Source organism: Electrophorus electricus, chromosome 8, assembly GCF_041902795.1.
Source record: "Electrophorus electricus isolate QZ-2024a chromosome 8, ASM4190279v1, whole genome shotgun sequence".
In the NCBI taxonomy this organism is placed as follows: Eukaryota; Metazoa; Chordata; class Actinopteri; order Gymnotiformes; family Gymnotidae; genus Electrophorus; species Electrophorus electricus.
This window is the reverse complement of record NC_137504.1, coordinates 22,188,127-22,209,253: the sequence shown is the minus strand read 5'-3', so window position 1 is coordinate 22,209,253 and position 21,127 is coordinate 22,188,127. Positions and strand designations below refer to the sequence as shown.

General features: G+C 43.4%; 2 protein-coding genes across 10 annotated transcripts in view; both read left to right on the top strand.

Moving 5' to 3' along the window:
* sipa1 (signal-induced proliferation-associated 1) overlaps positions 1 to 15,632 on the top strand; it is a 47,264-nt gene extending 31,632 nt beyond the window's left edge. For 5 of the 8 annotated variants that reach the window (XM_081719081.1, XM_081719080.1, XM_081719082.1 and 2 more), the window contains exons 10-16: positions 1,655 to 2,041; positions 3,003 to 3,135; positions 3,923 to 4,046; positions 6,046 to 6,144; positions 6,669 to 6,759; positions 7,565 to 7,643; positions 11,197 to 15,632. In XM_081719081.1, coding sequence (XP_081575207.1) covers positions 1,655 to 2,041; positions 3,003 to 3,135; positions 3,923 to 4,046; positions 6,046 to 6,144; positions 6,669 to 6,759; positions 7,565 to 7,643; positions 11,197 to 11,340 — 1,057 coding nt within the window. In that variant the 3' untranslated portion in view covers positions 11,341 to 15,632. Of the gene's footprint in view, positions 1 to 1,654; positions 2,042 to 3,002; positions 3,136 to 3,922; positions 4,047 to 5,367; positions 6,006 to 6,045; positions 6,145 to 6,668; positions 6,760 to 7,564; positions 7,644 to 7,914; positions 8,003 to 11,196 lie in introns of those variants that run through there. The other 3 variants (XR_004776181.2, XM_035527192.2, XM_081719084.1) reach the window with 3 other exon arrangements.
* Positions 15,633 to 17,752: 2,120 nt separating this feature from the next.
* The window catches only part of LOC113582104 (sodium/potassium/calcium exchanger 3), a 31,133-nt gene continuing 27,758 nt past the window's right edge, over positions 17,753 to 21,127 (top strand). The window contains exon 1 of one of the 2 annotated variants that reach the window (XM_081720208.1): positions 17,753 to 17,814. Coding sequence is in view for 1 of the 2 variants with exons in the window: in XM_027017701.3 (XP_026873502.2) it covers positions 18,118 to 18,226 (109 nt within the window). In the remaining variant the exon portion in view is untranslated. The other variant, XM_027017701.3, reaches the window with a different exon arrangement.

Sequence of the window (21,127 nt, the reverse complement as noted above, 5' to 3'; positions counted from 1 at the left end):
AGCATGGGTACACGACCAGCCTTTAACTGTCACCTTCAGGTACAAAATCTTTGAGTCAGAAGGGCATAGTCCAGCATCAAAATAAAGGACGCTAGCAAAATGATGTTGAATTTTACAAGGCATCTTAAAACACACCGAAAGGTCGGCAGGGACAGCAAGCATGCCTCTTGAATTCAATTCAGTGGTGCTTTACTGGCATGACAAAGAACATACAGAAGTTTTTCCTACTCATGGAATATGTGACTCATTTTGTTAAGGAATTTAGTTCTAATCTGTATAAATGTTGTACATTCCATTAGAAAGTGCAGCTCTGCCTGGATCTTCTAGTCCTGGTACTGCTGGCAGAGTCTCTGCTCTTTAGGTAGCCAGGACTATTTATGTCTGCTGGTCTCTATGGCCAGGCTGTGGTCACTGAGTCTGTATTTGGTCAGGGTGGACCTCAGTTTCGGATCGGACAGCGTGCTTAGGTAATCTGCCATGCTGTACTTTCAATTTAGGGCCAGATAACACTCCACTTTATGCTGTGATTTTGTTTATACAAGTGATGTAGTTTTATTTGAGTTGTTAAAATAAGCAAATAAGTTTAGAGACTAAACAATAATTTTCTAAGGGAGACAAGACTTGACTTGGACTTGTACAATGTGAGTTTTGAAAATAGCTAGATGTCTGGATGTCTCAGTGATGGTAGTCATGGTGGGGTTGATTTTAATTAATTCATTTTGCGATGGAAGCATTGACATGTGTATGACATGGATGTACACTGGAGGTATCGTACATCCAGAATATTACAGGAAGTGTGTATGCAGCATGTTGGAGGATGGACATGGTTCTCAGGACAGAAGTGAAAAATTTGGAGACCGTTGAGAGAAATGGACAGAGGGGAAGGATGGAGAGTGAGAGAATGGACAGATAGTGAGAGAGGATGGTAAGAGAGGTGGGGAACAGATGGAGGAAGGCCAATCGGAGGAGGAGAAGAGCCAGGGTCACATCTCATTCTGTTGTTAATGACGTGTTTCAACCGGCGTTCCACCAGCTGGACAACCACCAATCAATTCTACTAATGATGCCTAACATTGTCCACCAAGGCCCACCACACACACACACACACACACACACACCACCAACAACAACAATATGCACACATACACACACAGAAAGAGAAAAAAGAAAGAGACTGCAGTAAAATCCTTTTGTGGTCAGGCAGATGGACAGGCCCAATACAGCCCTCCTGGTACAGAGTTTGTGAATTACTAACCCTGACAAAATGGTGGCAGTCAGGATAAAAATAGCTCGTCTCCCCCAGCCACAGAGATGACCTCATCACCGTGGATATACATTCAGATGAATTTTCCAACTGGTGATTGAGCAGCAATGAACACACACACCTCTTCTCCTTAAACAATGTACTTCCTGTTTCAGCTTGTAAATCCAGATAAAATACAGAAGCTATTATTTTCACAGATTCCTTTTTTAGAATCAAGGCAATTTCTTTTGAGTTACTTCTCTAACTGAAGATCATTTGCCTCATGAATTGTAAATGTAAATTCTAGTCCAACAAATGATCCGTCCTCGTATGATCTTGGCTTCCCTTTTCTAACTTCCGTTACTCCCTTCACTTTTTCTGGATGCGCGTATGCCCTGTCGGCATGTACAGGAGCTTCTCCGAGCTCTACCAGAAGTCCATCCAGGACGCGGAGAGCAAGTCCGGAGAGGGCCAGCCAGGCGAGGCCTGGGTCCTGGAGGAGGCAGAGGAAGAGGAGGACGAAGGCAGAGAGGAGGCGACCGAGCAGGAGGAGCAGGAGCAGGTCAAAGAGGAGGAGTCCTTAACCGTGGCACTGCCGGCCAGCGAAGGCGAGGTGGAGAGCAGAGCTCCAGGCGAGGGGGAGCACAGCAGCCTGCTCTCCCCACCCAGCCTGCCTCTCCACCGGACTGCCTCGCTGCAGGACAGCCCCCAGCCCCAGGGCCAAGAGATCACAGCCTCCTGTCTCACACGCAGCTACTCACTGGAGAGACATCTGCACTACCGGGACATCTGTGATGGGTATGTTCACACGCAGTAATGCTTATTCCCATAAACCTATTCCTGGATCAAATCAAAAGAATTTTTCAACAGTGGTTGTGTGAGCCAGGCACCCTTTCCAACTGGAAAATGGCACACAGATGGCCAAAAATGTAGTGTAAAGAAGAAGCTTTTTTTTTTTCTTTTTTTTTTTTTACTGAAAACCATTTCTAGCACAGCACCTCACTTAAACTAGGTCTGGAAAACCAGTCCCCTGTGCTCAGAAATAGCCCATTTCCTACACACAGCGAGTACACAGCAAGTGCTACAGCATGGATGGCCTTTTAGCTGAACTTCTAAAGCGATTGGCTCTGACTCCACCGAAGGCAAGCAGAAACAGAGCTCGCCTCCAACCCACACAGGATGCAAGTGATGGGCCCTTCCTCCCAGCAGAGTACGCCTTCGCATGGCCCGCCCTTTCACAAAGGAGCACCCGTTAGAACACTGGCCGCGCCCCTCCAGCAACGGGCTCGCGGAGACATCAGTGCGTTTCTCGCTGAGACATCGGCGTGGTTTCTCGCTGCGAGCCGAGTGCCACGGGCTCCAGCCCTGCTATTCCTGGACTGTAATGAGGTCTTGTGCGGCTATCGCCTTTCGTGGCAAATTAGTTGTCATATATTAGCGCAGTCGCAGATATGGCATCAAGGCGATTGATTATATGGCTGTGCGGTTTATATGGCTGTGCGGTTTATATGGCTGCGCAGTTTATATGGCTGCGCGGTTTATCTGTAACAGCTTGTAGAGCTCGTTGGCCCATTTAATCATACACATACATAGTCTTCTCTGGCCATAGCATATATATCTACAACTCCTCTTGTGAAGTTCATATTTGAATTAACAGGCTCTAAGTTAGCAGTAACCTTTTTTTCTTTTTTACACTGTGTATGACTGTATTTGTGTATCTGTGTGCGCGCATGTGTGTGTGTGTGTGTGTGTGTGTCAGTCATGTGTATGATAACGTTGGGATAAAGGTGAACAAGCATCATATCTATGAGGACATCGGAGAGCTGATGGATGCAACCCCTGACCTTATACTGGCTGTCAAGCCTAAAGTGCTTCTGGAGGAGGAGAGACAGGTAAGAACACACACACACACCCGCACATATGGGAGAGGAAAAAACAGTACGTAAACTGAATGAGGGATGAAGAAGCCAACTTATAAATATATGTTTCATTCAGGTAAAATGGATCTGCATATTCTTTTGGAATTTGCATACTCTCAACTACATACTCCAGAGGCAATGCATATTGCCTGTTCACCCTTTGCATAACAATTGTTAAGATGAGGACTAACCGCCTTTTCTAAGTAATCTACCGTTAACCTCCACTTTTAAGAATAAAGCTCAGTACGTTATTATGGCCAGCCATGTAAAGCCAATATTTAGTGTGCTGCTCCAAGCATTGAGTGGCATGAAATACGCCGCTGATGGTCTTTCATGATAAGAGCATTCTACCTCCCACATGTGGGCCTTTTAATAGACTGCATCACGCAGCTCTATATTTGGGAGGCGATTCAGTCAAGACCGCAAACTTTTCAAAGTGATTTTAACCTTCTGAACACACTCTCTCCCACTCTATCCTTCTCATCAACCAGTGTCTCATCAACCTCTGTTCTCCCTGTCCCACACCCACTCCATCTTTTGCTTTCATCGCTCACTCTCTCTCTCTCTCTCTCTCTCTCTCTCTCTCTCTCTCTCTTTCTCTTTCATTCACTCTCCTCCTCTTTCTTGGCTTCTCCCAGCTTCCTCTCCTTTGCTCACCCCAAAAGAATGTTACTCACCAGCCAAAACTAAATTACTCAGCATTCAGCATCTTGAACATATGAATACATGTATAGTTAAGTCTCCTGATTTCTCTCTCTAGGTTGGAGTGGATGAAGGGGAAGAGGAGACGCCGTCGGGGAGCGAGGTGCCCCTTCGCCCAACGTGCACGGAGAGAGCCGAGAGAAACTCCAGAGCTCTGAGCCTACATAACTCCATCACAAAGAGTAAGTGTTGCAGGAGCCTGAACCATCATCCTCCACACACTTTCAGAGAGCCTCCTAAGGTCTTTGGGTTACCGAGAGAGGATTCGGTTTGCATAATTTTAATAGTTTTTTTTTTTTTTTTCTGGTATATTTATTTCTAACTTTGTCTTTACCTATTTGGGGTAATTGTTCAGTAACTTCTTGAAGTATTAGTTCACACATGACAAGATGATGTATTAAAAAAAAGTTAAACAAGTGAAATGGCTGAGATGGCTAAACCTGCAGCCCTTCACTACCTCAATTTCATGTGAGTTGAAGCGTGGTTCTGTTTCCAAAGGGTATTTTTACATTGTCCTATTTTGCTTCGACACCAAGTTTTTTTGTTTTTTTTTAATGAAAACCAGTTTCGCTCTGTAAGCCTGGGTTTCGGCTCCTCAGATGAGCGGCAGTAGCTTCCTGTGGACAATAGCACCGGCCTTTGTTAATTGCTGAAAACGGAGACTCGTCCTCCGCAGACTGTGTCTGTTTAAGCTCCAATAGCAGCCCATAGCTGGTCAGGAACAATGCCAGCCACCCCCTGTCACTGGCGTAATTGAGCCCAAATTTTTTTCTCTTTGTGCCTTCAGGAGCTTCATAGCCCCCTCTTTCCCCAAATCCTCCATATTATCCTCTCCAATATTATCCTCTCATATCCATCCTTCCCTCTCTCCCTTCCTCACACAAGCCCTCCATCCCTCCCCCTTTGTTCTCTTCTCTTTCATCTTGGCCTCCCTCCATCCCTCTTTCGTTTTCCTGGAGTCGTCCCCTGCCGCTCCTCCTCTTACCCCCTATTTTATACCCTAGGAGGACCAAGGCAGGACAGATGGGGGCAGGGCTGGAGCTGGGTGCAGAATGGGTGGGGGGGGGGGAGAGAGGGTGTTATCTTCCCCTAATTGAGAGACTCTCTCTGGGCCATCTGGTCTCTTCCTGGCCCTTGGCTTGTGGGGCGGATGCTCCTCTCCAGGCACCTTTTATGGGAGTGTGTGCATAGCCCCTGAGTCAATTCTCAGGGCTTTTGTTAGGATGAGTGTTTGGGACTGAGGCCACTTCTTTCCTACCATTGTGTTTTCTGCAACTGCTGCAAGACATGCAATGCTTAAGCTCCCCCTGGTGGCTGTATTTGGTCACTGATTAGTGCTTTAGTGTTGTAACATTACACTCACTGATTTTCTATGCTACAGCTACCGTATAGATACACTTTATAAAGCGTACAGTTACAGACTGTAGCTCATCTGATGCCATCTGACAAACAGTTTCTCAGCCAGCCACTACCCCACTGATCAATGTTGTTTTTGAACCGCAGCGTTTTTTAGGACTACTGCTGACCAGATATTACTTGGGCGGTGGACAATTCTCAACACAGCAGTGACGCTGACATGGTGGTCTATAGAAAAGACAAAGCAGTGGAGTGTCAAAGTCATGGCAGAGTTGACTGAGGTCTATATCCGGTCTATATCCAGCAGTCCTTCAGTCAGAGACTGACCATAAAAGATTGGAGGGTGGATGCTTGTGTGCCCAACAACATACGAGGAAGTGTTTCTAATAAAGAGGGTAGTAGATGTGTCCTTCTACATCTGTTAATGCGCATACACAGTAGTCTTCCTTCCTAAAATGACTTTGTGAAAATTCCGCGCCCTGAACGCTTTTTCTGAAATTACACTTATTTGACATGATCCAAACCCTTCTTCCGGTTCATACGTGCAAAGTTGGTTTAGTCTCGTTCTCGTGCCGTATTTGAATCTAACATCTAATGTGTATGATGCAGGAGCTGTCAGTCTAGAGGTTCTCCTGAATATGCAGCAGCATGTTAGAATTCACACGCATGCACCTGTGTTTGAAATATATGACATTATTTGCTAAAATCTTTGTTTTTGACGGAACTTAAAAAGCATTTTGCAGGACCTTTAAATCATTGTTGTGTTATTGTTTGTTGTGTATACTGGTTGGTTGGGTGTTGAGGGATGGATTTCTTGTGTTTCAGTTCTTTCAGAAACCACAGATTCATCAGAGGAGGAGTGGCAGTCTATTTCTGATCTGGCCACAGCTTGCAGGAGTATTCTAGAAGCCCTGTCACGAGAAGGTGCAGAATTTTAAATGTACACAAAGACCACAAAAAAGCTCTTATGTCATAAATCAAATGTGCCTAGGCACAGACAAGGCAGTGCTTTCTGAATTTATCAACTCCTAACTCTGTATGGAGAAAAATTAAGCACTTTCTAGACCATACTGGACATGAACTGAAAACAGCCAAGGCTGAGCCAGACAAAACCTGTTTCTGTCAAACTGACCCAGTGTAGTGAACAGCACATGTTCATAAACCTAAAAATGCCCACTCTGGCTCATATGCATGCACAACCCAAGGCGTATCGCATTGGGATCAGTGAAACGTGCTGGGCCCCCCTTGCTGAGTATAAAAGTGTCTGCGGAAGAGAGGGGAATTAAATAAGGGTGAAAGGCTAGCGCCTCGCTCTCTTGGATGCATGAGGAGCACTGGCCCTTTCCAAGTACAAGTATTTGTTTCATTGTTTAGTGGGCAGTTCACAGCCCCTGCCGAGACCCCCTGACTAGCACGGGTGAGTAAGGCAATGGAATGGTGTGTTTCAGACCGGAAGGCGGACGACGGGACCCAGGCAGGGGCAGACGCGGTGACCCTGCCCAGCCAGATGGAGACCAAACTCAGAGATATTAAAGACAGGTGAGCAAGGCCTGCGAATCGCATGCTACACTTACTGCATGATCACTGGATATCACCATAACTCATGTACATTGGGTACAGTCTGTGAGTGGAAGGTTATAAGTTTAAAATGCATAAAATTCAAGGGTATTTACATCTACGTTGGTTAAACCATGTAGGAATCACGGTCTGTCGGCCCACCAGAAATGTGGGTTTTTGTTAACTGTGTGATGCGTAGAGACAAGCCCGAGCCACAAGCCTAGCCTGCATATTGCAAAGTTCAAAATTATGGTCAGCTGTAATTTATCTGTATCAACCTTGAAAGAAGGCAATTTACTCTTTGTCTTTTCTAGCTGGCAATTAGTGACTTTTAGCTTTTTGTACTCACACTTGCAATTTTTTTTCCTTTGGCATGTCTCCTCAGCACTCTGACTCACACGTTCTCTACCTCTCTCTCCATCTCTCTATCACTCTAACTTAATCTATTCACATGGACAGGACAACACTTGACAGCAAAACGCTGTTCTATACTGCAAGAATTTACACAGAGTGCATGTTGCGTTTGGTCACAAACATTCATGCTCTTCCTATTCTCTGGCTCTCGAGTCAGCCTGATAGCATCTCTCTCCATCTCTCTCCGCCTTTCCCAGTGGGCCAGTCTGTTTTATCTCTCTGTCTTCCTCTAATTGATTTACTCAGTGGCCTCCACTGTATTATGCCTCGAAGTTTGATGCATAGGCACAGTTCAGTCGATATGAAATGCTGACATAAAATTGTTTCTCTCTCTCCTCCTCCTCCTTCATCCCCCCCCCCCTCTCTCTCTCAGTGAGTCCCCCAGTCACCTGGAGGAGAAGGTGTCCCAGTTGGAGGCCATGCTGAAACGGCTACAGGATGACCTCCAGAAGGTACTTCCTCTTACACTTGCAAGTTCCAGTGGAGCCCCTGAACCCCTTCCCCCCACTATATTGCCCGTAGAGTGACCCTTGACCCTTGACATCCCTCCCCACAAAAATCCCATCCCCATCCCTCACTGTGTCCATCTAACTGCCCCACCCAACCCCCACCCTCAGCCACCCCAGAATCAAACCTGACCACTACTTCCCGGAGCCAATCAGACAGAGGGATTGTAGCGGTAGGGCGGGACAAGCAAAAGAAACCTGTCTTGTCATTGGGCAGGGCGAACAGAGGAGATGAGAAGATGTCTGGAGGGACATTGGGCAGCCATGCTCACTCTCTCTACACTAAGCGACCAATGGCAGTCGAGGCAAGTACAGCATGAGATTTTTCCTCCGTCGAGCCAAAACCGAATAAAACAACCCAAAACCAAACCAATAACACATTTTCAATTCTCAACCTGTCAGAGCGAAAATGGGCTTCTGCAGGACCCAGGGGAGGTGTCCTAACATGCAGTTAGACGATGTGTGAGACATGTGAATTTAAGAACGTCATTAATCCACGTCATCAGTCCACACTGGGATGAGCAATCTCTCAAATCCCCCAAATCTTAAGATTATAACCAGACTGATGTTTTCCTTAAACCAAGCACAAATAAGATTAATTCTTTGATCTAATTCTGTGATCTGCCTGTTGCAATTGGTATTGCCCAGAAATACATTGCTGAGGAGAGAGGGGAGTGGAGGAGAGCTTGTTTTCTCTGGAGGAGAATGAAGAAGGGAATAAGGGAAAATAAGACAATAAGAGAGAAGGAAAAACCATGTCTTGAGGCTCACAGATCTTGGACATCACCTCCACATATAAGGAAGTCGATACCTCACACTCAATTGACCTCAGAGGTCACAGTCATTCCGGAGTTCTCCAGGAATACTTTTAGAGCCCCTCTTACAGCCAGCAAAAAGCACTCTAGGGAGTGGAGTGCAAATCATCTTCTCTCAACTGAAAATGTGTGACATCCTCCAGACAGGGTCTGATCTAACACAACAGTCTTGTGGCTTTACTACATAAGCAGTGATGTTTTGTTTTCTTTTGCTGTGCCTTTGTAATCCTCCTCCTTTGTCCTTCACATGCATCTTTAACCCAGTGTTATCATCAGTCTATAGAAAGACATGTGATCTCGAATGGACTGCACTCTGACCGAGCAACAAGGGTTCAATGCTAGCGGTAGTCCCAGTAATGCTGTCACATTCGTATTTTAGAAAGACTCTGATTATGCCTGTAGGATAGTGAGCGTGATTAACTGTATAATGTCCCATAGCGCACTTAAATGGAACCAACAGACTTTAGTGAACATTACTGATTCACAGCCAGATTGGCTTTACCAGCTTGGTTTTCCTATTACAAGTTATTTCATTAGACTAGACTGCATAGAAGTTAGTAAATGAATGAAATTGCTTAAATTGTTCAGTTGCTCCCTTTCTACACTCAACACACTTTGCTCCTTCGCAATTTTTGATTTTTAAATTTCGATTTTTTATACAGGATTTAAGAGCCAACTATTACATTTCCATAGACTAGTATAGCATGATAAAGCCATGTCCTCCACTGTTCAAAGCAGAATATAGTAATTTAGATAAAACTATAAATAACTTATTTAGACTTTTCATGTGATTGATGATAATACTACCTAACCTACCCCTATAGCATAAGTACAACATGTGCATAGATGTAAATTAACAGAGAATGACAGCTTTGAAAGGCATCCATACACCAGAGTCTAAATATAATGAATTATTCTGGTTTGTTAAAGCATTAAATTGCTTTTTTCTTGGTGCTTTTGGGCTTCACAAACGTAATCTATTTTTAGACCGACTTCTCTACGCAGCGCCTCCTGAATGCTCCCCGTAGCTGTCATTGACTGTTTCTGTACGTCTGACGGTGTTGCACTTAACGTGCGTCACGACGCGCCACTTCCATCTCACCTCATGTATTCATTATGACTAACTGCGAAATAACATCTTCGTTTCTTAACATCAACACCGATGGTAGAGTTGCTGCGGTTATATAGTTCGTTAAAGCTTTACCAAGCTGCCGTGTGCAGTCGGTCTCTCGCTGTCCTGTTACCCGTCGCGGCGGTTTTTGGCGTTAGCTTCCAGTCTCTTCCTCTGTCTTCCTTTCAGTGGCTTTGGTTATTTTCTGCCCTTAGCAGATAATGGTCTGGATTAAACTTTAAATCTGAACCCGGACAATTGGTTAAGGGCACGAAATAGCTTTTGTCGCCTGTTGATGATGATCCTGAGATGGTAAGAAAAACGTGAGAACCACGAAACGGTAGAAAATTATGCTTTCTAATATTTATTTTTTTAATTAGGTCAGTGATGTATTATTTATATTTATCTTTTTTCCCCCCCCCAGTTTTTGGGTGCCCCAGAAAGAATTATGACTGGCACTAGAAATGAGAGGTGCACTTTAGACATGTGTATGCTAAGAATATGTATCATTCATTTTGAAAATTCCTTGAATGTTACTTAAATTATCCTGTCTCAAAATAACCTTAGTTTATCTACTCCTTAATCCTAAAGACCTTAAAACTGCATTTCTCCCTTATTATTTATCCTGATAGTGTTTGTTCACCAGAAATCATTCTAAATATTAATATTCATATAACTTATGTAACTGTATGTAAATGAGCTGGAGAGTCAACGTTGGACAACTTTTCTATCCATCTTCTGACACTTCATCTTGGTTTGAGCCTCTGTGTTTCTCAGCATGCGTCTTTATCAGTATGTATGTGTATGTGTTGAGGGGTTGGCCGTTTGTTTGTTTCTAATGTAGTTTGGTGTGTAGGTGTTTGTGAGTCCATGTGTCAGTGCAGTGCAGTCTCCCACTGAACTATCTGATCTTCGTATGAACTCGGCAGAACAGGGCACTGCAAATGAATACCACACAGCTGCTCGTAGAAACAAGCTGTGGTCCAGTTCTTTGTCAGCATGCATTAACCAGACAAAACAAGCTCTAAAAATGGACAGTCGTACTATGTATGGTACATCATTCAGTTAAAGCCCAGCTGCAGTCCTGGAGCTCTAGAATTCCCAAATCTGGAAGTGGCAGGATTCTAGAATTTTGGTGAAGCTGTGTTTTGTGTAGTCCAGTTAGGTGAGCAGGTTTTAGTTCATGACTGGGTTAAAAAGCCTGAAGTAAAATAGCTCCTAATGCAATACAGCACTAATGCAATACTCAAATCAACCCATTTTTTTAATTGGCATGTCTAGACAGGCTACTGGCTTTTGATAAACACAGTCCAAAACCGCTGAAAAGATGCATTTTATAAAATATTACTTTAAAGGTAAAATATGACTCGGACTCAGCTATCTGCATTAAAAATATTATTCATCTGTCTGTCTAAATGTAATCACTATAGAGACCTAATTCTCCTCTAAGCCAACTAACCACCACCTAACACAGCTCTTCCTCCTCCAACGTACCCCGCCATAATCCCTCCCTGAGCCCCAAGGGGGCACCCCTGATGGTCAGTTGTGTTGTGTGTGCTGCTCCCCCCGGCAGGAGAAGGAGGACAAGGCGGTGCTGCAGGCAGAGGTGCAGAGTCTGAGGCAAAACAACCAGAGGCTGCAGGAGGAGTCGCAGAGCACCGTGGCGCGCCTCATCAAGGTCACCGAGCTGCTGTGCAACGTCAACAAGCCCTGCTAGCAGAGCGCAGCCCACGCGCAGGGACCACTGGGGATCAGCGCAAATGTTAGCATGTCCTGCCAGCGTTAGGGGTCCAGACCCAGACCCTGTACATAGTCTTAGGGAGACTACTAAGGAATGACACAAACGTTAGCAGGACACTTGAAACGGAAGTATAGACTTGAACCTTTGAACGTGCTTGTTGCTTGATCCCTGCTAGTGAAAAACTGCAAGAATGAATTCAATGTTTAACAAGTCCGAGCATATAAAGGCCACTTGGAAGGCTTGAAGACGTCCGGTAGCATGTGCTCTAAGATCTGAAGACTGTTAGGCCTGTATTTGGGTAACAAGGAAAGCCAGTCTACTAGATTGTAGAGTGTAGATATACCATATGGTATATGGTGTATATGCTTGAATGTGCCAGTCAGCAAAGTAAGCCTAGCTGTGTTGATATAGACCCAGTGAACATAAGAGCATTCATTACATTTACATTACCGCCTGGAATCAATTGTGCAGCTGTATGGAAATTCAGAAGCCTTTGCTAAGCTTTGGTTGCATGGCTTCCCCACAACCAAGGGAAATACCTGAGAAACTTGACCATTTCCCATCCCGTTAGGCCTTTAAAGTTCTTCAAGAACCAGCAGATTTCCACATTATGGCCATCTGGTCACATGTAGATACAAACACAGTAAGGGACAATGGAATAATATTATTGTCAGCCACCATCGCCTTGTGTTTTCACTAAACACACATTTTCCAGTCAACTGGAACAGACATTATTCCTACCCCAAAATGTAATTATTTAATTTAAAACCTCAACTTAGGCTTGTTCTGTGCCCTCATTCATTCTTCACACACTTTGTTAATGTTCCAGTTCATCGTTACAAGATAAAATTCATACTGTTATGGTGCTGAACAGATCTGCTGGGACAGATTTCCTTCCGGTTTTGTTCTACAGGTTAGCCGCTAGTCCATAACCACTGGGACAGTATGCTAATGCACTCTGCTATTCAGTATTTGATTGGTCAGTTACAGCCACTTTGGGGGGGGGGGGGGGGGGGGGCTGAATTGTCTGGCTGACTATAGATAATTCTCTATCTCTTCTACACTGAAACGGGGGCAGAGCAGCAGTGGCAGTAATAAATGGGTACAACAGCAAGGTCAGAACTGCAGGATCAATACAGAAGACTGAGCTCATTTGCTATCAGCTTCCTGAACTTTGGCAGCTGCTAATTTAGACAGGTTTCAGGTGCGGTGTTGAGTTAAACACCCTCTCTGCAGTATTCTCTCTCCTTCTCCTCTTCTTCCATATCTCCTTCCATATATGCAAACTCTCCCACACCGAGCTTTGTGGGCTTTGTGGCGTTTCTGACTCGTACGCACGGACAGTGGCGGATGGGCCCTGCAGTGCTCCTCTCAGTTACAGAAAATATTAAAAAGGAAGCAGAGGTGATGAGAAATGAGTATGTATGGACATGGATGACCTGACTGGATTGACAAGCCAGCCGGGTACCTTCTCCTACATCTGTATCATTGACAACAAATGGACTTTATGCAAGCCTCAAAATGAAGGACAAACATTCACTGGCCTTTTCTTGGTGTGTAAGATAATGTGAAGGCTTTTCTGGAAGCTATTTGAAAACAAAAGATGTAAATACATATATATAAAAAAAAACATTTCCAGGAGAGCAAATTTTTTACTTGTATATTGGGACACACTTTCTGTGGCTGGGAGGAAAAGACTCCACCTGCTGGATATAAAGGCAACTGCATCACACTTTCTTGCAGGTGTATAACCGTAAAGGGTAATGTGACTTAAACTAGACTGGATTCCTGCATTTAATGACAAAACTGAGCCTTTTTTCTTTTTCCTTTCTTTCTTTTTCCGTTTTTTTTTTTTTTTTTTTTTTTTGAGGATAAACATTGGATGGGTTGCTGTATTTAAAGACATATAAGTTTGGTGATGAATGATGTTTGCTTCACTCAAAGCAGGTTTCAGTAAGTGACTGCTGGTCCACGAGGTCAAGTCCTCCTCCAGCCTTTTGTGTGTGACGTGCGTTTCTCACATCAGAACTGACTATTACTGGGGCATTGCACATGTATAAATTTGTCGTTCCTTCTTATCTCTGAAGCTCATATATCAAAGTATTCTCACCACTTACCTCACGTCAGATCCACTGATGGTGACATCTCAATGTTTATATATATATATATATATATATATATATATATATATATATATATATATATATATATATATATATATATATATATATATAAAGTTGTGGGTGGAGGTGTCTTTCCTCCACATAATTGAACTTTTTTCTTGTCATCTGTGCATACCGTCTACTGCAAGACACATATGCACCCTGACCTAACTTGACTAAGGCTCAGACACACATGCAAAAGGATGCCAATCAAAATGTTCAAGAATCTGGTCAATAATACCGTATGTTGTACATAGTGTTTTATCCTCTTAATTTTTATTTTAGAGTCACTGTGATAAGCTGGTACCAGCAGATTGTCATATATGAAGATAAAAATATAACTTGATGTCTATGTGAAGATGTACAGCCAAAACAATTCAGTGTTATAGTCCCCCTAAAACCTGCACTCCACAGCTGCACCAAAACAAATCTAGACTCCAGAATTCTCAGCATTCTCAGCCAAATGTTAGTCATTTGCAGAGTTCTACAACTCTAATAGCATATCTTTAATAGTTTAGGTTTGTTTCTGTAAAATGTGGAGTCCAGGCTTAATATCAGATGTTGCAACAGGCAGGAACACAAGTGTGCTCAGGCAAGTTTGATGCAAGCAGTCCTAAGTGATGCATTGTGGGATATATATTTAGCCAAATGGTATTGTAAAAGAACTCTTTCCTGTTCTATTGTGTGTCACATAGTTTTGCAGAATGTAAGGGTTGTGAAGCTCGGGAATGCACCAAGCAACTTCCAAGTTCTCTTCTTCATGTGTGTATGTATGTAAAAATATGTAATAACTTATTAATCTTGCAAATGTGGATTTTATTGTTAGATGTCTTTGAACTAAGGGGAGGGGATGCTAATTCATGAAATACTGACTGGGCAGGTATAAGGTTATCATTTTTTATTTCTAAATTTTTTATTTTGTAAGAGCTCAAACAAAAAACTTAATAACTACTCAATGCAAAGGCAGTATTTGGTTTTAAGTACTAATAACAGTATCAGCTGTTCTTATAAATAGATTTTTCCCTCCAGGTTTTGTATGCCATAAGGTATGCCTTAACAGGGAAACTTAGACTTTCTTGACAAAACTGGAAACTAGGATGAAGGGACTATGGGACAGTGTGAAGGGTGAGAGTGCATCTGCAGTAAGAAATGGGTTTGTGGATTTCCATACTTTCCTGTTTAGAATCATCAGGCAATTCTCCCATTTCCTCTCAAACGGTGGCACCTTGCCTTTTATCAAAGTTAATATTTCTGTTTATGATGTAAGTCACATGGTCTTTGGTGAACCATGGCTCTTCAGTTACAAAAGCAATCATTTTATGCACTTTAAGGGTCTCAAACATTGTCACCCACAACATTGCATTTTCCATCTTTGTGGAATCTCAGTGCTCTTAATAATGTTCCCTAGACTTGTGGCGAAGGGACACACTCTCTATCCCACCATGTGCATCTTTGTCCCCAGAACCTTCAGGAATAGTGATTGAGCTTTGGTGTAGCTATGGGACCGCATAATATGAACGCATTGGTCATCTAGCCCCTGCGTTGAAAACACCTCGAGCAAAAGTCCTTTTTAGCATCAGAACGGCACTCACATTTCATTGCTTCAGTTTGCTTCAGCTGTGTTTTCTACTGTTTGATGACTATATTTTACCCTGTAAGACCTTGTTCAGTAACCCACACAGTAAGGTGAAGTATGCTCACATTTTATCATAGAATGTAGAAATGCAATTTTCATTTATAAGAGCTGTAATTACTGGCTTCCTCCATTAATTAGCACCTTTCAATCACAAATGGCTTCAAAAGAAACATATGGGAAGCGCATACATGCACAAAGTCTGTATGCTCAAACACACATTCACTCACACACCCACACTCTATGCACATTGGCCTGTGGTCTGTGCAGATTTGTATCCAGGACCAAAGGCCGGAGAATGTACAAAAGAGTCGAAACACACACAATGTGGAAGTAAAGGGTCATCTGTGCTATCTCTGTGTTCCTTTAACCTTGTTGAGTGGAATGGGCTAATGACTGAGTGTTGTTCAACTGTGAACTGGAGGGATACTGGCAATAAAAATAAAAAATGAACATGTATCTGTATAAAAGCACACAGACTGGACTCTGGAGTTTGTTAAGCACATCCTCAGATATTGTGCTATTCAGTGGATTAGACTGTGGTTTAGTTATCTTATTTTTAGACTTAAGTGCATAATGACAATGGGTTGTACAATGCCAAGGATATAGTTCTATAAGGAGCGCTATGGTAAAGCTAAGTTCATTAAAACACCAGCATGGGTAAACTTAAATAACCTGTTTAAGACCCTCTGTTTGACCAGCCTAGACACTTATTTTCTCCGCACACTGACGGCTTCAAAGGTTAAAATAATGACTTTCCATGATGCACTCTATGAGGCAGACATATTCCTGCAGCTGAAAGAGGCAGTAGGCTGTGTCCCATGGTTGTGTTGAGACTGCGAGGAACCTTTCGCAACAGTACTGTTTGCACGGCAACACCCTCTTATATACGCATGCACGCTAAAACATGGTTGTAAATCAAGCTCTGGAAGTCAGTGGTCCAGATGAGGTGCTTTATTTGAAAGTGAAGATATACGCTTAGGTATTTTAGCACTCACATTCTGCCGAGCATGACTTATTTAAACCAATTAATAGAACAACACTGAATTAAAAGGTTGTTGGAGATGAAATGCTGTTCTAAGCACCGCTCATTCACATGTACTGAGTTGTAGTAGTCTTAAGTGACAGAGATATGAGTGGACAGGAGTCTGTATTTACCAGCATTATACACAAGCAGAACTGATGACGTGAAGATTATTAAACAAAGCTGACAGATATAAAACACACGCACATGCATGCATTCACAGATGCACACATACACCCGCACACTCTTTCTGGCACTTGAAGGTACAAAATGACAGAATGCTTGTACTCACTCAAATATAAACTCGCACATACACAAACACACGTTTTGGTGTGCACACAAGCACACACATTCCGGTAAACTCCTTGAGGCAAACTCCTAAACAAAAACATCTGTCACTGCTTGCAACCACATGCAGACACACAATTGATGACATGAAAATGGGACATAGATAGATGGAGTAGACCAGGAATAACATACACACACACACACACACTGCTGAAATGCTAGTTTTCCCATGAACTAAAACTAGAAATGCTACTTTTACACAAAAAAAAAAACATCAATTCATCCAACATTTACAAGCAAAGGAACAAGAGCCTAGTCACACACCCATGCAGACCCTAAGTAGATGGAGAGAGAGAGAGCAAGACTGAGAATAAGGGCTTATATGCATTCAATATAGCTGTATATCTTTCCTCTTCTGAGCTTTTTGCATCAAGTGAAATTCATTTTCAGAGCATCTGAGCCTTCAGGAGAGCCATCCACAGCCAAGTGGATCATCAGTGTGCAAACATGCCGGCTGGATTATCTCAGAGCGCGAGCTTTGCTAAACAGTGTGCACCCCGACGAGCTCTTTATCGTTTTGGATGTGACACCTGTGGACGGCCAACGACAATAAGACTCTGGCTTATGTCTTTATTTGGCTCTGCGGCATCTTTGAGAAGGTCCACAGAAACGTGTCTTGGGGCTTGAGTCTGCCATGTTCTCTAAACAGGACTGAGAGAGCGCGCGAGTGAGAGAGTAAACACTCTAGTGATGTTTAGTGAGATGGTGTACGGAATGCTCAGTGATTCAAATGAATCGGGTTCACTTTCCTACTCTGCCCTTTATTTTCGCTCCTCTTGCATTTCAAAGGTTCTTTTGGTTCATGAATTCTCACAAGCTGTTACTAGAACTAATAGCAACACGTGGTCACACAGCATAGTACTCCACGCATACTAACATGCCAATTCATGTTGAGCTGGGTTTTAAATAGTTCATAGCTCTGTCTATACTCCTCCACTACCCTGCTACAGAGGGCTAGATCTGAACCTTCAAAAATGGCAGTTATGGGAACTGGTCGGAGAACAACGTTGAAAGTATTAAGGGGAATGAGAAAAACTGTCGCCCCCTAGTGGTTTTGCTTATTCGTTGCTTATAGCGTTAGACCACGACCACTGGCACGACCCGACCCGTGAGTGGGAGTGGTGAGCATGTGTGCATGTGTATGTGAGCGAAAATGGGAGAAACTATGCTGTGCGAGAGCGTGAGGGAGGGAGGGAGGGGGGGAGAGAGAGAGAGAGAGAGAGAGAGAGAGAGAGAGAGAGAGTGAGTCGTTTCTGACTGCCCACCGATGGATTGACTAAGAGGTATGTGAGTAAATTTTGAACTCACGTTTGTTGAATCGTGCCTTGGTAACGGCTGTCGCCGAACCATTAGCCTGTTCACTGTCCAGATCCTACTGTGCGGACGATGCGTCGAAACAGTTTCAAACATTTCGATTTAAATGGAGAAGAGATGTAGTTATACATCTAACTGCCCAAGAGCGCCACTAGATTGACTCAAAAGTTTAGTCCGTCTGAGTAGCAACCTCGGACCTTCACACGGGGTTGAATCTGGAGCTAGTGGTGGCAGATATGTTCTGACTTGGAGGCGTTCTGCGTCGGGACGGGATGAAGTCGGTGATGCGGAGCAGGAGACGACGGCCGCTCCGACGCTTCTGCTGCTGGGGATTCGGGCTGCTCGCGGTCGTGTGGCTGGTACGGGTACAACACCTGACAGGTACGCGCAAGGCGTGAGGAACCTTGCACTTGACTTGTTAAGACGCAACCCGCTGCTTAGACACAAACGTGACTTGCTTATTGAGCTACAAAGGAAGGCGATAAATGTTAATGTTTCAAATATGACTGCCTAACTAAGCTTATGTAGCTTTTGGCTTGTAGAACGTTAGCCTACTTTTTTCGTAGCCTGTGGAGATTTTTTTGCGCAGCTCACATATTGTATTTAGCCTATTTAGAGAGAGCCTCGGTTAACAAACTATTATATTAAATAACAGACTAGGCTATATAATTTATCAATGTGACATTGCCTGAGGTAATATAATTGATGTTGATGCTGAGAATTAAATGGCTTATATGTATGCAGGATTTTCCCCGATTTTTTTTTGTAGTGTTTGCGTGCGTTACACCTGCGTCACACCTCCAGCATCACTGCGCCGCTCGCCGCCTCTTGCGCGTTATCCTCGCTTGACCTCTGCTTCCCGCCAATCGCCCCGCTCATGGTCCGCTTCATTCCCAGTCAGTCGTTTTGAAGAGAGGAGAGATGTGTGTCAGCGTCTGACTGGTGTGCCGTGGTCGACGAAGTTAATTAGTGACAATTAAACGCGAGTATGCAGTCAGAGACGAGCGAATGGCTGCGGTGTTAATGGTTGTTTAAATAGGATTTGTCTATTATCTTTTAGTGGAAGCGGAAGCCTTATTGGCCTCTGTGTTTGCTTGGTAGTGGGCAAAAGCCATTGAAGAAAATCCCTGAAGCGAAATGGCGAGAAAGTCACGGTTAGTACAAGGGATTAGGGGCCGTCTGAACTCTGGAGACCGGAGCCCTTTTATCACAGCTGCTCCAGATAGACATGTCTATGATCAGTTCCTGTTAATTAGGAAACTGACCAAAAAAACAACAATAAAAAAGCCACAGGCGATCTTATCTTTTTAATTTTAAACGGAGTAAAAAAATTAATAAATTGAGGGATGGATGGATGAAAGCAAGCAAGCAGGTTGCTTTGTCCACTCCTGTATGTATGAGAGAGAGAGAGAGAGAGAGAGAAGGAGAGAAAGAGAGTCAGTGTAGCTGTGAGTCAGTGTTTCTGTATTCGGATGGCAAAGCGTAGTGACTTTTAGTGTTATATAGTATGTCACTTTGCTCATTAAAATTATTTTCCTATGAGAGCAATTGGCTATCCTAAAGGTCATTATGAATCAAACCTATTTGGTTCATCTAGGACCATAACCTTAATTTTATGGATACAGCCCCTCTATCTATCATAAGTAAATAAATGGTTAATAATAGGAGACTCGGATCCATGCATCTATTTTATACAAATAAATGATAGCTTAGTTCTCCCTACTACCAGACACATTTAGCAGCAGTGACGCTAGCAGTCCCCCTGCCGCCTCCGTTCTTCACTTTCTGTCAGATTAGATTCAGGAAACAATTCTGACGTGAGTTGCTGCCATCGTACTTGATCTAGAACAGTGTTCTTGTGGGGGTTGTGCCATGTAGTCGTCAGTCCCGTTATCTGGTCCCCACCTGTTTCATCTTGACAGGAAACAAGGGTTCAGAATAATTGCACACAACAAAGCAACTGGATAATGGATGTTTCAGAGTTTATCCACCAACATGACAGGAAGAATCAAGTGCTTTGTCTGAATGTCTCCTGAGTTTATAAGCTTCTGATTTTCCATCTTCGCAGTTTCAAATACAAACCTTCTGTTGTGATAACTGAAATGGCTGCACATGCTTCATCAAATAGTACTTGTAGCCTGGACAATAACTATTCAACTGATTTTTCTCCATGTCCTAGTTTTTTGGGGCCATGTAATGCCCAGTTGTGTTGATACCACAAACCGGACATTCTTTTCATCAAAGTCTGGAGCTTTGAAATGGGCTGGCCTCTGACACTGATCTGAGATCAGAGTCCTCCATCTAAAGCCTTAACCCCTACAGAAGAAATGACAAAACTTGTCTCTAAACAAGTTTGGAAATGTTATCTTCAGAATGCATTGATTTTACAGTTTCAGCTGTTCCAGTAAGCTTCTATTACCTTTGAAAGGCTTTCTTAAAGCAAATGTATGTAACTTTCTCCAGTAAAAAAAAAAAAAATTATCGATTTCAAGTTGCCAGTAAGAAGATCAGAGGGTTCTTCATACTTAAATGGCAGCACACAAAATCTGTACATAGGAGCGTTTTGTTTCAAGCATACAGATCCTTAAAGCCTGAACATTTTCAGACTTATCAAAGCCCTTAGATGCTACAACATGCCTTTCTTCCATGGCATTTCCTTGGCATTTCACTGGAAATGGTTGTACATAAAATTATTAATCATCTGCAGAACCTCAACTCCCCCCCACCACGACCACCTCCTACCCCTCGTCGAAGAACCTTTAAAGAGCATATGCTTATCATGCATGTGTTGTGCACTGGGCAGTGCTGGACCCGTCGGCAGGGCTCATTTGACTTGCATATTGCTCAGCCTCACGCCTGCCACATGAAAGATGCCGCATGGTGCCATTCTTGGCCAGAGACAACCACTGCCATGTTCCTCTGTCCCTCACATGAATCGACAGAAGTATATAATAAAAGGGACAGAGCAACCACTGGCTGCTACCTGATGATCATTAAACAGATATGAGTAAAAGAACAAACTGTTCCCATCCCCCTCCCTCCGTCTGGTTCTGTCTAATGCCTCCCACCGCACACACACCTTTTGAGCCACGTATCACAGCGTGTATAATTTAGCTAGTAATATATCTACCTTGCCACAGATGCACTCATCTTTGTGTGTGGCATGAGGGCGATGTTTCATTTTTATTTTCTCCCGTATGACAGTGGAAGGACCTTACTAAAGCACTCTGTTGATTTTCTCCATATATAGCTCTGCAAAATGGAGGTCCAAATAAAGCCTGC